The sequence below is a fragment of the Mobula birostris genome, chromosome 16 (assembly GCF_030028105.1).
Source record: "Mobula birostris isolate sMobBir1 chromosome 16, sMobBir1.hap1, whole genome shotgun sequence".
In the NCBI taxonomy this organism is placed as follows: domain Eukaryota; kingdom Metazoa; phylum Chordata; class Chondrichthyes; order Myliobatiformes; family Myliobatidae; genus Mobula; species Mobula birostris.
In genome coordinates this window covers 61745260-61761561 of record NC_092385.1, presented here as the reverse complement: position 1 = coordinate 61761561, position 16302 = coordinate 61745260, and the positions used below count along the sequence as shown (strand labels likewise).

At 41.2% G+C, this 16302-nt stretch overlaps 1 protein-coding gene across 1 annotated transcript in view; it reads left to right on the top strand.

The window, feature by feature from the left end:
- The window catches only part of rnf123 (ring finger protein 123), a 410214-nt gene that overhangs the window by 63946 nt on the left and 329966 nt on the right, over positions 1 to 16302 (top strand). The window contains exons 7-8 of the mRNA XM_072280728.1: positions 435 to 521; positions 1637 to 1704. Of these exons, the coding sequence (XP_072136829.1) occupies positions 435 to 521; positions 1637 to 1704 (155 nt within the window). The remainder of the gene's footprint in view (positions 1 to 434; positions 522 to 1636; positions 1705 to 16302) is intronic.

Below are 16302 nucleotides of genomic sequence, written 5' to 3'. Positions count from 1 at the left end.
TATGATTAAATCATACGCGTACTAATCAATTAATAATTGGATTGCACTATTGGGAGATTTGCTTGACTGACATATATGATGCAAATGGAAATATATAAATGTTGCTGCTGGAAGCGTGTAGCATTCCTGGAACACTAAGCTACGGTAAGTAAATCAGAGGAAATTTCAGGTACTTTGCAATGTGATTATGGGCAATTCAGTGTAAAATCTGGAATTGAAGTTCAGGGGTGTGGGAACTGAAAGGTTAGTGGCAGTATTTGCAAGCTTTACTCTGCACTCTTTCTGTAGTCATGATGTTTATTTATTTGTTACAGTACATTAAGATGCTCAGACTACAGCAAAATGTGTGTATAAAGCAGTATTGTTCGACAGCTTTCTTGCTGCTTCAGAAACTGCCAGTATATGTTCCTGATGCTTGTTTGTCTACTCAACAGGAGGGGGTCGGTGACACCTCAGATTCTTACGCATATGATGGAAATAGAGTTCGCAAGTGGAACGTTACTACCACTAATTATGGGAAAGTAAGTGACTTGTGGATTTAGAGTTACAGTATGTGTCAGTGTTAAGATAAATAAATTTGTCATGTTTTTTGTTTTTTACTTCCACAAATGTGCATGCTGTCTCTTTCTACTTCCGCAGGTGTGCGCCCTTGTGCTCACTCTCTCTATCTCCTTTTCTACATCCATTCCTTTTACTTTCTTTCAGTTACCAAATATTGTCTATTCTCTCTTCATCCTCATTTTTGCATTCATCTTTCTCCAGGTTTTGGAAGCTTATGGAAGGGTGGTGACCATTGCTGCCCAGTAGACCATGAGTTTGCTGTCGTAATCTGTAAACATTTTTTCCCCCAGACTGGCAGAGATTGTGCTTGGTGTACTGAAGAGTGTGGTGAATTTTATCTTTTTTGTCTGCCTGTTCCAAGGGATGGTTTTTGTGAGGTATAGAAAGTGGTTCACATTTTACAAATTTTCATTGTGCATTTTGATAGTTTTGAGGGTTACATTGTACTGCAAGGCTGCTTGATAAAATATTTGTTTTACAGATATTCTCTATGTTGCAGTGATGCACAGATAAAATAATCTTGCAGTAATTATTGACTCCTCTGAAGTTTGCAAGAGAATGTGCATCACAGAGAATCTCTGTAAAACAAATATTTTACCAAGCAGCCTCGCTGTACAATGTAACCCTCAAAACTATCAAAATGCACGATGAAAGTTTGTAAAATGTGAATTACTTTCTATATCTCCCTGTGAAATGCGTGGGTTTTCTCTGGGCCCTCCACTGTCCTGCCAGAGTCCAAAGATGTACCAGATAGGTTAACTGGTCTTTGTAAATTGTCCCATGATTAGGTTAGGGTTAAATTGGGGTTGTCGGGGGTTGCTGGATGTCAGGGTTTGAGGGGCTGGAAGGGCCTATTCCATGCTGTATCTCTTGATAAATGACTGAGCTTGGCATGACCTTGGTTCAAGTGTGGTGATGATCAAGGCTGAACAATTTCCTGCTCAGCTTGTACATTTGCCACATTCAATCATGATGTACTGGGAAGATTGACATCTGGTATCTGGCAATGGAATGTTAAAGCAAAATTAGTTTTCTTTGCAAACTATTGTCTATACTTCATTTTTTTTTTTTCCAGGCTTGGGCAGCTGGAGATATTGTGACTTGTGTGATAGACCTGGACGAAGGGAAGATTGGCTTTTGCCTGTGAGTAGAGTGTTAAACGTTCATTGCTGAATTGGGTGCTGAATCTGAAGCCGGTATTCAAGGGCAACAAGGAACCCTGCACCAAAATGCTGATATTCAACAGTTTTTGCAGTGGCGGGACGATGTTCAGGAATGGGTATTTTGGGTATGGTCCCTTATTCAGTTATTCTGATGAAGGTGATGAAGTTGATGAAAATGGCATTAAAATACATTGTCTAAGATTGTTACTTCCCAAGGATCCAGTGGTTTCTGTTGAATTATACTGTACCAAAGTACTGTCACTTTTAATGTTTGTGAGAACCATGCAGTTGTAGACAACTACAGTATTTGACATAAATGTTCTCCGGTACTTAGATATACTACTCTGGATGGAAATGTCAATTCTTTTAGTTTGTGTATTAATATCATGTTTGGAAGTATGATGCCAATGCATATTGAACTCCTTTAAGTTAAAGTGATAACTTTCTGAAGAGCCACCAAACTTCTCACCCCTTAATTTTTTTCATATCAAGATTGACAACAAGGTCTTCAACTTTGGCACTGCCTCTCCTTTCTCTCTGTTAGCATCCCTTAAGACCAGTGTCCACATGGTTTCATCTTTTCCTGCTTTGGCTCAATGTCAAATCCATGGAAGGTAGATACAACACGCCAAGTACAAGCAATTGTTGTTGAACTAAATCAATGCATTCACATTATTCACAATTCCTATTCTCTGCATTTAAAGCAATGCACGGAAATTCTGAAATCAAAAACAGAAGAAGCTGAACATACACAATAGGTCAGTATAAGGCCATAAGATATAGGAGCAGAATTAGGCCATTTGGTCCATTGAGTCTGCTCCGCCATTTCATCATGGCTGATCCTTTTTCCTCTCAGCCCCAATCTCCTGCCTTCTCCCCATATCCCTTCATGCCTTGGCAAATCAGTAATGTATCATCCTCTGCCTAAATATTCTGAAAGACTTGACCTTCACAGCTGCCCATGGCAATGAATTCCACAGATTCACCACTCTCTGGCTAAAGAAATTCCTCTTCAACTCCATTCTAAAAGGACACCCTTGTATTTTTCCTTCCCTCCCCCCACTTCCTTACTCCGACTCCTCATCTTTTTGCTAGTCCTAATGAATGGTCTCGATCCGAAAAGCCAACTATACTCTTTCTCATAGATGCTGCCTGGCCTGTTGAATTCCTCCAGCATTTTCTGTGTGTCCCCTGTATTCTGAGGCTGTGTCCTGTGGTCCTAGGCTCTCCCACCATTGGAAATAACCTCTCCACATCCACTTGATCAAGCCCTTTCACTATTTGGTAAGTTTCAATGAGGTCACCCCCCCCCCCCCCCCACAATTCTTCTGAATTCTAGTGAATACAGGCCCAGAGGCATCAATTGCTCTATATATGCAAGCTGTTCAATCCTGGAATCATTTTTGTGAACCCTTTTGAACTCTCTCCAGTGTCAGCACATCCTTTCTAAGATAAGAGGCCCAAAACTGCTCCGAATACTCTAAGAGAGGCCTCACTCGTCATTTATAAGGCCTCAACCTCATCCTTGCATTTATATTTTTAGTCTTTTTGAAATGAATGCAAACATCGCACTTGCCTTCCTCACCACAGACTCAACCTGCAAATTAACGAATAGGGAATCTTGCACGAGAACTCCCAATTCCATTTGCGCCTCAGCTTTTTGAATTTTTTCTCCTTTTGGAAAATAGTCTACCCTTTTATTTCTTCCACCAAACTGCATGACCATACACTTCCCGACACTGTATTCCATCTGTCACTTCTTTGCCAATTCTCCTTATCTGTTTAAGTCTTTCTGTAGCCTGTCTACTTCCTCATAACTACTTGCCCTTCCACTTACCTTTGTATCTTCTGCAAACCTTGCCACAAAGCTATCAATCCATCATCCAAGTCATTGACATATAATGTAAAAAGAAGTGGTCCCAACACAGATGCCCATGGAATACCACTGGTCACTGGCAGCCAATCAAAAAAGGGCTCCTTTTTCGCAATCTTTGCCTCCTGCCAATCAACCACTGCTTTATCCATGCTGGGATCTTTCCTGTAATACCATGGGCTCTTAACTTGTTAAGCAGCCTCATGTGTGGCACCTTGTCAAAAGTCTTCTGAAAATCCAAGTACTCTACATCAACTGATTCCCCTTTGTCTTTTCTGCTTGTTGTTTCTTCAAAGAATTCCAAAAGATTTGTCAAGCAAGATTTTCTCTTGAGGAAACCATGCTGACTATGGCCTATTTTATCATGTGCCTCCAAATACTGTGAAACCACATCTTTAATAATTGACTCCAACATCTTCCCAACCATTGATGTCAGACTTACTGGCCTATAATTTCCTTTCTTTTGCCTCTCTCCCTTCTTGAAGAGTGGAGTGACATTCACAATTTTCTAGTCTTCTGCAGCCAGTCCAGAATCTAGTCATTCTTGAAAGATCATTATTAATGCCTCCACAATCTCTTCAGCCACCTCTTTTAAAATTCTGGGGTGTACACCATCTAGTCCTGGTATTTATCTACCTGCAGACCTTTCAGTTTCCTAAGAACCTTCTTTCTAGTAATGGTAACTTTACATACCGTCTGACACTTGATACCTGGTGATTCCACCATACTGCTAGTGTCTTCCACAGTGAAGATTGAGACAAACTACTTATTCAGTTCGTCCACTATTTCCTTATCCCCCATTACTACCTCTCCAGCATCACTTTCCAGTGGTCTGATTTCCACTCTCGCCTCTTTTTCATATTTTATGTATCTGAGGAAACTTTGGGTATCCTCTTTAATATTATTGGCCAGCTTACTTTCGTATTCCATCTTTTCTTAATGTCTTTTTTAGTTGCCTTCTGTTGGTGTTTAAAAGCTTCCCAATCCTCTAACTTCCCAGTAATTTTCACTCTATTTTATGCCCTCTGTTTGGCTTTTATGTTGGCTTTGACTTCTCTTCTTTGCCATGGTTGCGTCGTCTTGCCTTTTGAATACTCCTTCCTTTTTGGGTTGCAATACTTCTTCCGAATTGCTTCCAGGAATTTCAGCAATAGCTCCTCCTCCACCATCCCTGCTGGTGTTCTTTTCCAATTATTCGTGTCTCTGTAATTCCCTTTACTCCACTACAATATGGATACATCTGACTTATGCTTCTCCATCTCAATTTTCAGGGTGAATTTGATCATAGTATGATCACTTGCCCCTAAGTGTTCTTTTACCTTAAGCTTTCCAATCAATTCTGGTTCATTGCACAAAACCCCATCCAGAGTTGCTGGTCTACCAGTGGGCTCAACCTCGATGTTCTAAAAAGCCATCTCGTAGACATTCTAGAAATTCCCCCTTTTGGGATCCGGCAACAACCTTTTTTCCCCAATCTACCTGCATATTGAAAACCCTCATGACTATTGTAACACTGCAACTATTGTAACTATTTGGCATGCATTTTCTATCTCCCATTGTAATTTGTAGGCCACATCCTTGTTATTGCTTGAGGTTTGTATACAACTCCCATCAGGTCCTTTTTGTCCTTGCAGTTCCTTTGCTCTACCCACGATTCAACACCCTCTAACCCTATATCATCTCTTTCTAATGATTTGATGTAACTTTTTACCAACAGGGCCACGCCACCCCCTCTACATGCCTGTTGTCCTTTCGATACAATGTGTATCCTTGGACGTTAAGCTCCCAGTTATAGTCTTCTTTCAACCATGATTCAGCGATGCCTACATCACGCATGCCTTATCCGTGTAAGCGGAACAAGTGCTACACATGCTCTTACACTTCCTCCCTTATCCCTCCTGACACTTATCCGTGTAAGCGGAACAAGTGCTACACATGCTCTTACACTTCCTCCCTTATCCCTCCTGACACTTATCCGTGTAAGCGGAACAAGTGCTACACATGCTCTTACACTTCCTCCCTTATCCCTCCTGACACTTATCCGTGTAAGCGGAACAAGTGCTACACATGCTCTTATACTTCCTCCCTTATCCCTCCTGACACTTATCCGTGTAAGCGGAACAAGTGCTACACATGCTCTTACACTTCCTCCCTTATCCCTCCTGACACTTATCCGTGTAAGCGGAACAAGTGCTATACATGCTCTTACACTTCCTCCCTTACCACCATTCAGGGCCCCAAGCAGTCCTTCCAGGTGAGGCAACACTTCACCTGTGAGTCGACTGGGGTGATATACTGCGTCCGGTGCTCCCGATGTGGCCTTTTATATATTGGCGAGACCCGACACAGACTGGGAGACCGCTTTGCTGAACATCTACGCTCTGTCCGCCAGAGAAAGCAGGATCTCCCAGTGGCCACACATTTTAATTCCACATCCCATTCCCATTCTGACATGTCTATCCATGGCCTCCTCTACTGTAAAGATGAAGCCACACTCAGGTTGGAGGAACAACACCTTATATTCCGTCTGGGTAGCCTCCAACCTGATGGCATGAACATCGACTTCTCTAACTTCCACTAAGGCCCCACCTCCCCCTCGTACCCCATCTGTTACTTATTTTTATGCACACATTCTTTCTCTCACTTTCCTTTTTCTCCCTCTGTCCCTCTGAATATACCTCTTGCCCATCCTCTGGGTCCCCCCCACCCTTGTCTTTCTTCCCGGACCTCCTGTCCCATGATCCTCTAGTATCCCCTTTTGCCTATCACCTGTCCAGCTCTTGGCTCTATCCCCCCCCCTCCTGTCTTCTATCATTTTGGATCTCCCCCTCCCCCTCCAACTTTCAAATCCCTTACTCACTCTTCCTTCAGTTAGTCCTGACGAAGGGTCTCGGCCTGAAACGTCGACTGCACCTCTTCCTACAGATGCTGCCTGGCCTGCTGCGTTCACCAGCAACTTTGATGTGTGTTGCTTGAATTTCCAGCATCTGCAGAATTCCTGTTGTTTGCAGTCCTGTATTCAATCTTTTTGATTTTGTCTGTATTTTTCATGGTAACGTATCCTGTTGACTGCAATGTTGCCTTATCATCAGCCTCTCCTCTCTAGGAGTCTCCCTGTAGATTGCCGTTGTTAAACCAACTACCTCTTTCCTGAGCACTATCACTCCAGTTCCAGTAAATTAAAAAGCAGAACCAAAACATGGTAATTTCTAGATTACTACCTGAGCCACATGCAAATTGGCTTACGGTCAAGAAAATTGGAGAGTTAAATGCGTAGCTCAAGGATTAGTGTGGGAGAAGTGGGCTTGAATTTATGGGAAATTGGTAGCAGGAGGGAGCTGTACCAATGGGACGAGCTCCACCTGAACTGCGATGGGATCTAGATCCTAGTGAATCACATAATTAGGGCTGTGGTTAGGGCTTTAAACTAAATAGTAGGAGGTGGGTTCAACAGATTGGAGAGGTATGGATAAAATAAAAAAAGAAAAGTGTGGATAGAGATAAAGTAAAAGCAAAAGATGAAAAAGAGAAAAGTAAGAGTGGAGTGAAGAAAAGTCAAGTGCAAAAGAGTAAAAGGTTACAAGATTTTAAAAGCACAGTAAGTGTAAGAGCACCTTATGTGAATGCTTGTGGTATTCGAAACAAGGTCAGTGAAATTGTGGCACAAATCAGTGCAAAAGGGTATGACTTTATGGAGACATGTTTACAGGGTGGAAAGGTTTGGGAATTAAATATCCAAGTATACCAGGTAGTACAGAAGGATAGGCAGGAAGGTAAGGGAGGTGGGGTAAGTGCTCTGAGTTAAAGATGACATCAGGGCGATAGTGAGAGACGATATAAGATCTAAGGAGCAGAATGTTGAATCCATCTGGGTAGAGATCAGGAATAGTAAAGGGAAAAAAATCACTGGTGGGAGTTGTCTATTGGCCACTGAATAATAACATTACCGTGGCACAGGCAATAAACAAAGAAATATCTGAGGCATGTAAAAGTGGAAAAGCAGTTATCATGGGGGACTTTAACTTGTTCATAGATTGGGTGAATCAAGTTGGTCGAGGCAGTCTTGAGAAGGACTTCATAGAATATATCTGTGATGGCTTTCTTGAACAGCATGTTACTGAACCTACATGGAAATGTGCTATCTTAGATTTGGTCCTCTGCAATGAGGCAGGTAAAATTAGTGATCTTGTAGTTAGGGATCCTCTTGGAAAGAGTGATCACAGTGTGATTTAGTTTAAATCACTCCCAACAGCTCTAGCATTGCAGAGAGAAAAAAAACAAATCAGTTTTCCAGAACTATACTTGCTGGGGTGAGGTCATATGATTTCATGTGGCAGTTACATTTAGATTGTGCCCCTTTTGTTTGTATTATGTGGTGTTAGTAGCAAGGCTCTAGGTTGTGTCCGGCTGACCAGACTCTATTGATAGCAAGAAAAGAAGACTGAGCTAGTTTTACAGATGGATGACTGGTAGAAATGACCAGGTGTGATACTGACAGAAAGAAAGAAAAAGACTTTGTAGTTAAAACCTATTCTGATATAGTCTCTCTGTATCCCTGTAATTTCTTCCATCTTAAATCCTTTCAGAGATATCTGCTGTCTTAATATCTTACTGGGATTATGATATCATTTTCAACTGACAGATCTCTAATTCTGTATAATTTCATCCTGAAACCTTTATGCTTGTCAACTTCTCAATTCTCCTTAAATCTGCTTCTGAACAAACCTTTGGTCATCTGCCTTCTACATAGCTCCTTCTGCAGCTAATATGTTAATATTCTCATGAAGTACCTGATGGCAAAGATGTTAACGTTAATGAAGCTATCGTTGTTATTCGTTTTCTCACAAATTGTTAAAAGTGCTCATTCCAGTAGCCTTCTCACCATTTCTCCTCTGCTCCACCCTCGTGACCTGCTCACCACCACCCTCCAGTTTCTCACTTCCTTCCTTTTAACTCCACTGTCCTATCAGATTCCTTCTTTGCGCTGTCTACCTCTCCCACCTCTCATCTCCCAGTTCCTCACATCATGCAGTCCTCCCATAACCACCCACCTATCCCTTAATTGGCGTCACCTATCACCTGCCAACTTGGAGTCCTCCCCCTCACCCCATTTTTAAAATTCTGGCTTCTGCCCCCTTTCTTTCCGGTTCTGATAAAGGGTCTCAGCCTGAAACATTGACTATTTATTCCTCTTCATAGATGCTGCCTGACCTACCAAGTTCCTCTAGCATTTGTGTGTGTTGCTTAAAATTTACAACATCTGCAGAATCTCTTGTGTTTAAAATGTTTTTCAGTTATTTTCTGGTTACTTTGGGTGTGAATGATCAATTTCGCAGGAAATTTAAAAGGAAAAATACATTGAAAGCATTTCAGTGCTTCCATAGCATCTGAATTTTGGATTATGTATTATGACAGTGCTATACCTAGACACTGCAATAATGATTGGATAGTTCCCCTACCAATCAAATTTTGCTGCCACTTTGCCACAAATAACTGAGATTTTATTTCATCATACAGTTTTAAAATAACCATTCCTCACTCAATGCAGTTTCAAAGGTACATTTAATATCAGAGAAATGTGTACAATATACATGCTGAAATGCTTTTTCTTTGCAACCATCCACAAAAACCAGAGGAGTGCCCCAAAGAATGAGTGACAGTTAAATGTTAGAAAGTTCCAAAGTTCCCCTCCCTCCCTCCCTCCCTCTCTCCCTCCCGCGTGTATGCAGCAGCAAGCAATGACCTCCCCTTCCCTCACTGGCAAAAAAAAGCATCGGCAGCCACCACTTGAGTACTCAAGTGTGAGCAAAGCAGCACCAAAGACACAGACTTGCAGTACTCCAAAGACTACTCATTCACCCGGTATTCGACATACCACAGGCTCTCTCTCTCTCCCTGATAAGGGAAAAAGAACTCACTTAACAAATAAGTCACTGGTTTACGATGTTAAAAGTCCGTTGTGTCGCTTTTTCCGAGCTCTGTGCCCAAAGATCTCAGGTCTTTCATTTCCCACAACACATCGATCTCCTGCCCGGACACTAACCTCCGGTTCTCCCTGTCTCCAGAGCCACAAATTCTCAGACCTTCAAAGGTGAGCAAAGCTCTTAGGCTGCGCTCCTGGTGTGTTGAATAACAGCAGTCGTGAAACCCCGAGAGCCGGTCCCATTCCTGCAAAGAACCATAGTCAGCGTGTAGGCAGTTCAGGGTCTTCAAAAGAACCCCGAAAGGGAAAAATAGAGATATTAAAGATGGAAATAAATGGGAAGCTGCATATTTAATGGAACAAGTTCACTCTTGCCAATCACCTGTCCAGCTCTTGGCTCCATCCCTCCCCCTCCTGTCTTCTCCTATCATTTTGGATCTCCCCCTCCCCCTCCCACTTTCAAATCTCTTACTAGCTCTTCCTTTAGTTAGTCCTGACGAAGGGTCTTGGCAAGCAGGGATATTACTGGCGGAATGGATTTCTCAGGGTTAGAGATATATAGTAATAAATCATCTGCATATAGCAATAACTTGTGTATCTCATTCCTGCGGGTAATGCCAAATATATTAGGTGAGTCTCGAATAGCAATAGCTAAAAGTTCCAAGGCAATATCGAAAAGTAATGGACTAAGAGGGCAACCCTGTCTCGTACCACGGAATAACTGAAAAAAGGGAGATCTTTGATTATTCGTAGATACCGAAGCCAAAGGGGTAAGGTATATCAATTTAATCCAAGATATAAATATGAGATTAGATTAGATTATGAGGACACACAGTCCTCTTTTATTGTCATTTAATAATGCATGCATTAAGCAATGATACAATATTCCTCCGGTGTGATATCACAGAAACACAGGACAGACCAAGACTGAAAAACTAATAAAAACCACATAATTATAACATATAGTTACAACAGTGCAAACAATACCATAACTTGAAGAACAGGCCATGGGCACAGTAAAAAAAAAAGTTCAAAGTCTCTCGAAAGTCCCACATCTCGCGCAGGCGGGAGAAGGAAGAAAACTCTCCCTGCCATGCCCGACCACAGTCCGACTCTGAGTCGTCTGAAAACTTCTAGCCTCCGACCAGCCCTCCGACACCGAGTACCGAGCACCATCTCTGCCGAATGCTTCGACCCCAGCCTCGGTGGCCAGCAGCAGGCAAAGCCGGGGATTTTGGGGCATATCCTCCGGAGATTCTCGATCGCACAGTAGCAGCGGCAGAAGTTTCAGAAGTTTCTCCAGATGTTCCTCTGTGCTTCCCACGCCTGTCTTCTTCAGATCAGAATTGTGCACGGCATCCTACTTACAAATACGATATAATTTCACCAGAGAGATGTGTGCACTGCGTCATGCCACCATCTTCTCCTCCCGCCAGACTAAAATTAAATTTCTCAAGCATATGCAGGTTCCCATTTATAGGCATTCACCATTCAGATTGATTACTGATTATTTTACCTATTTGGGTGTTAAAATTACTAAAAAGCATAAAGACTTATTTAAGTTTTAATTTTTTACCGCTACATAATCAGGTTAAACAAGTGTTTACTAAATGGTCTCTCTTATCTTTATCACTGATCGACCGAATCAATGCTATCAAATTGATTATTGTACCTAAATTTTTATATCTATTTCAAGCGACACCAATTTTCATTCTCAAATCCTTTTTTGATACTGTTGATTCTAAAATTTCCTCTTATATATGGCAGAATAAAAATCCCAGATTAAGTAAAAAAAAAACTTACAGAAGTCCAAAAAAGAGGGTGCCAAATTTCAGATTTTATTATTGGGGCAATTAATATTTGATATTTAATATTTTGGACACAAGATTGGGATATAATTCCAAGTCCACATTGGGTAAACCTTGAACGTAATGCTGTACAAGGGTTCTCATTGGTTTCTATTTTAGGAACTTCGCTTCCCTTTGCTGTCTCTAAATTGAATAAACAAATGGCTAACCCAATAACTAAATACATTGTACGAATATGGTTTCAATTTCGTAAATTTTTTGGTTTGAGCAAATTTATTTTATCAAGTCCTATTATGTCTATTTTTTTTCCGGCCTTCTGTTATGGATCAAGCCTTTTTGATATGGAAAATGAAGGGCATAGTATGTTTTCGTGATTTATTCTCTGATTCTAGATCGGCAATCACCTCTGATCTGGGCTGACATTTATGTGCCGGGCGGCACCTAATTAATTAACTTGTTTATTTCAGCTTTTTTTCTTAAAGATGTGCTGGGTGTGTCCTGGCTACTGCTGCATTCCTCGCGGATCGGTATCTGTCCGCAGCCCAGGGGTTGGGGTGGTGGGACACTGTGGTGTCATCTCGTCGTCTGTTTCCATCAGGGCAGGGAGGTCATCTTCTTCTATGTCTGCCTGCCTCGATCTCGAAGGTCGAGGTTCGTCGTCTGCTGTGGCTGATGTGGAAGGCTTGCTTGACTGCTTAGCCTCGCACATTTTTAGATCATACAGTTCTTTGTAAGCACTCAAACCATCCAGTAAATATGCCCTAAACTGACGTACCCTTTCAAAATTAAAGTCGTACTTTGTCATTGCAGCGAAAATCTCATGCAATTGCTTCACATTCAGTTCCTGGATGACTTCACTTTCGGTCCGTTCACTACTGCATTCGGTTTTGATTGTTATCCTTTCCTCTTCCAATTGCATCAGCTCTTCATCTATCAGTTCTTGGTCATGAGATGCCAAAACCTCTTCAATATCATCTTTGTCAACTTCCACAAGCCAAACTCACTTTGTCCTTACTTCGTTCACCACGATCGAAATGCTTAATTATGTCTAGTTTTACGCTAAGTGTAACACCCTTTTGAGCTCTTTCAGGCTTTTCCGATACCTTAGAACTCATCTTGCTAACGGCTGCTCACAGGCACGTGTTTAAGCAATGCCCGCGAGAATGCAGTTCTGAATCCGGGGGAGGAGCGGCTGCTCGGGGCGCATGCTGCTTTTCTCGTGCGCTGCCTTTTTTCGTAACAGTGAAAACACCTTCTGTTAGTGAAAACAGGTAACTAATGTAGGTCTTTTGTAACAGTGAGGTTTCGTAAAGCGAACGTCCAAAAAGCGGGGGGACACCTGTATTTTGTGTCAGTGTTTGCTGTGGAGGACACCAGTAGTATGCTAGAAATTTGAAGGTGTCAGGGCTGAAGTGAGTGTAGTTGCTATAACAAAGGAGAAAGTACTTAGGAAGCTGAAAGGTCTGAAGGTAGATAAGTCACTTGGACCAGATGGTTCACACCCCAGGGTTCTGAAAGAGGTAGCTGAAGAGATTGTGGAGGCATTAGTAGTCATATTTTAAAAATCACTAAATTCTGGGATGGTTCTGGAGGACTGGAAAATTGCAAATGTCACTCCACTCTTTAAAAGGGAGATTATTGGAAAACGTTGGAATCCATTATTAAGGATAAGGTTTTGGAGTACTTGAAGGCACGTGATATAATAGGCTGAAGTCATCATCATTTCAAGGGAAATTTTGCCTGATAAATCTGTTGGAATTCTTTGAGGAAATAACTGACAGGATAGAAAAAGGGAAGTCAGTGGATGTTGTTTACTTGGATTTTCAAAAGGCCTTTGATAAGGTGCCTCACATGAGGTTGCTAAGCAGGTAAGAGCCCATAGTATCTTGCAGGAAAGATACTAACATGGATAGAAGATTGGCTGACCGGCAGGAGAGAAAGAGTGGGAATAAAGGGGGCCTTTTCTGGTTGGCTGCTGGTGTGTAGTAGAGGTTGGTGTTGGGTCTGCTTCTTTTCATGTTACTTGTCAATGATTTGGATGATGAAATTAATGACTTTGTGGCCAAGTTTGTGAATGGTACAAAAATAGGTGGATGAGCATAATGGCTGAAGATGCAAGGTGTCTGCAGAAGAAATTCGACAGATTAGGCACTGGACAAAGAGGTGGTAGATGGAAGATAATGTATAAAAGTGTATGGTCAGTGATAAGGATGGCAAATGCATTCATTTTGAGAGGACTTGAATATAAAAGCAAGGATGTAATGCTGAGACTTTATAAGGCATTAATCTGACTGCATTTTGAGCAATTTTGTGGCCATATCTACGAAAGAATATGCTGACATTGGAGGGGATCCAGAGGAGGTTCACGAGAATGATCTCAGGAATGAAAGGGTTCATGCCTGAGGAGTGTTTGATTTCTCTGGGCCTGTACTCTATGGAGTTTAGAGGAATGGGACGGGGGGAATCTCCTTGAAACATATTGAAAATGCTAAATAGATTTGACGTGGAGAGGATGTTTCCTTTTGTGGGTAAATCTAGGCGCAGAGGGCACAGCCTCAGAATGGAAGGACATTCCTTTGGAGTGGAGATGAGGAGGAATTTCTTTAGCCAGAGGGTGGTGAATCTGTTGAATTCATTGCCACAGATGGCAGTGAGAGGGAGGCCAAGTCATTGGGATATTTAAAGCAGAGGTTGATAGGTTCTTGATTTGTCGGGGTATCAGTGATTACCGGGAGAGGGCAGGAGAATTTTTTGAGAGCAATAATAAATCAGCTCTGATTGAAGGAGTGGACTCAATGGGCCAAATGGCCTGATTTTACTCCTGTGTCTTCTGATCTTATGGTCTAATACTCTCGTATTTTTAGTTCAGACATTAATGAATGTGCAATAGAGCTGAAAATCTTGATTATTTTCCATTACGTGTAGAACCATTCAGGAAAGTACGCAGACCTTCCTGGCAATCTAGTTATCATCTATAGCAAAATTACATAATGAAAATATAACATAAGGAATACCATTAGGATGCTGACATTGTTGTTCAGTTCCATTGCCTCTGGAAGAATATGCCTGTTAGAAGAATTGCTGTTCGCCATCCTTGGCAGTACATGACAAGTGACGAGGCAGCATCGTGATTGTGATATGAGAGGTAAGTCCTTGTATATCTGGGAGGGGCCACTCGGGAAGAAGTGGTATATAAATGTTAACTTAGTCTGGTCCATGGTCTAGTTTGAGGAGATTCATTCAGATACTGGTTCAGAGAGCAGCTGTTGTCAACGTGTGGCAACATTACTGCTAACTTGCAGTGGCAACTAATGTGTATTGTGAACAAATTTTATTTGTATGAGATGTGTTTACTGTCAGCAGTGGAGCCTGAGTCAGTATGAGACTGAAGTTACTAGATTGTTATTGGTTCACTGCTGTTCTTCAAGGACGGAATCATCCACGTGTTACTCTCTCTCTCTCTCTCTCTCTCTCTCTCTCTCTCTCTATATATATATATATATATATATATATCCTGTGGCTGACGCTTATTTAGCTGTTTTCAAGAGCTACCAGAGATTAACATTAAGTTCCAGATGAAGATGGCCTTATCTGTAAAATCTCACAGAGACATTACCGTATAGCGCAGAAACAGACTCTTGACAAGCCATTTTTGGATTGGAGTGTAGGATTATTACTTTTCTTGTAGTTTACCTTTCCTATGTTTGTTTGTATTTTTATATAATCACCTATATATGTCACTGTTCAGTGAATTTCACCATTGAGATTCATTTTCTTGCAGGCATTTACAAGAAAATAAAGGAATACAATAGAATTTATGGAAAACTATACATGAAGGCTGACAAACAACCAAGCAAGAAAAAGCAAAAGAAAAAATGAGGAGAAACAAACACAATGGTTTCTGCCATTTAATCAGAAAACATTCTTCTTTTAGCCCTACTTTTCCTTTGTTGATTGAATGAGAATACCTGAATGAACACTTATTTATGTTCAGTTCATGGTTAGTAGTATGCCCGTATGTTTAAACTGCTTCCAAGTTTTGATTTCAATTGCAAATATTGTAACTTGTTTAGTTCCAAAGGTAAATCCACAATGACGCTTTCTAGTTATTTACCAACCATCTGTGAGGTAATGTTTGGTGTTTCAAAGTGCAGTGAAGTTGTGGATTAAGAGTATAGTAAGTTTAAAATACTTTCAGTGGCAGCTGGATGATTTTTGGCTTTTTAATCAGTGGTGAATTTATGTGAAAGCCATTTCCTCAGTGTCATACCTAGGTTGTGGTCCATCTAAAGCAAGTTATTTGATTATCTTTATGATTTAAATGGCATAGTACAGGAGTACTTTCATTAAATAATACTGCATGTTAATAAGGAAAACAGAGAAACCATAAGATAAATGATGCACAGAATCCTTAATGGAGATGTACTTCATACTCATAAAAACTGCAGCATCATTCGAATAAACTGTAGTATAGAATATAAGATGCGGGCATTCATAAAGTTTAACTCTTGGCAAACTAGGGAAAAGTATATTGGTGTATATATCATTCCAAGGAATATTAGGAACGGCTTAGGCATATCACACCACACAAGACTCAGGCAATAACAATATCCAATGAGAGAGAATCCAACTATCATTCCCAGACATTTAACGGCATTAACACTGAATTCCCTCACCATTGATATGCTGGGATAGGAAGCTGGACTGGAGTAGCCATATACACAACTGGCTGCAAGAACAGTGTAGAGATTATGAATCCTATGGTGAGTAACTCACCTCCTACCTCCCAAAGCCTCTCCCTTCCCCTTTTCCCAACTGTGATTCCCCTCTCCCTTCCACTGTCAGTACACAATAGAGACCTGTATCAGAATCACATTTATCATCACTCACATGTCATGAAATTTGTTTTAATTTGTGGCAGCAGTACAGTACAATACATAAAATTACTACAGTATTGTGCGAAAGTCTTAGGCA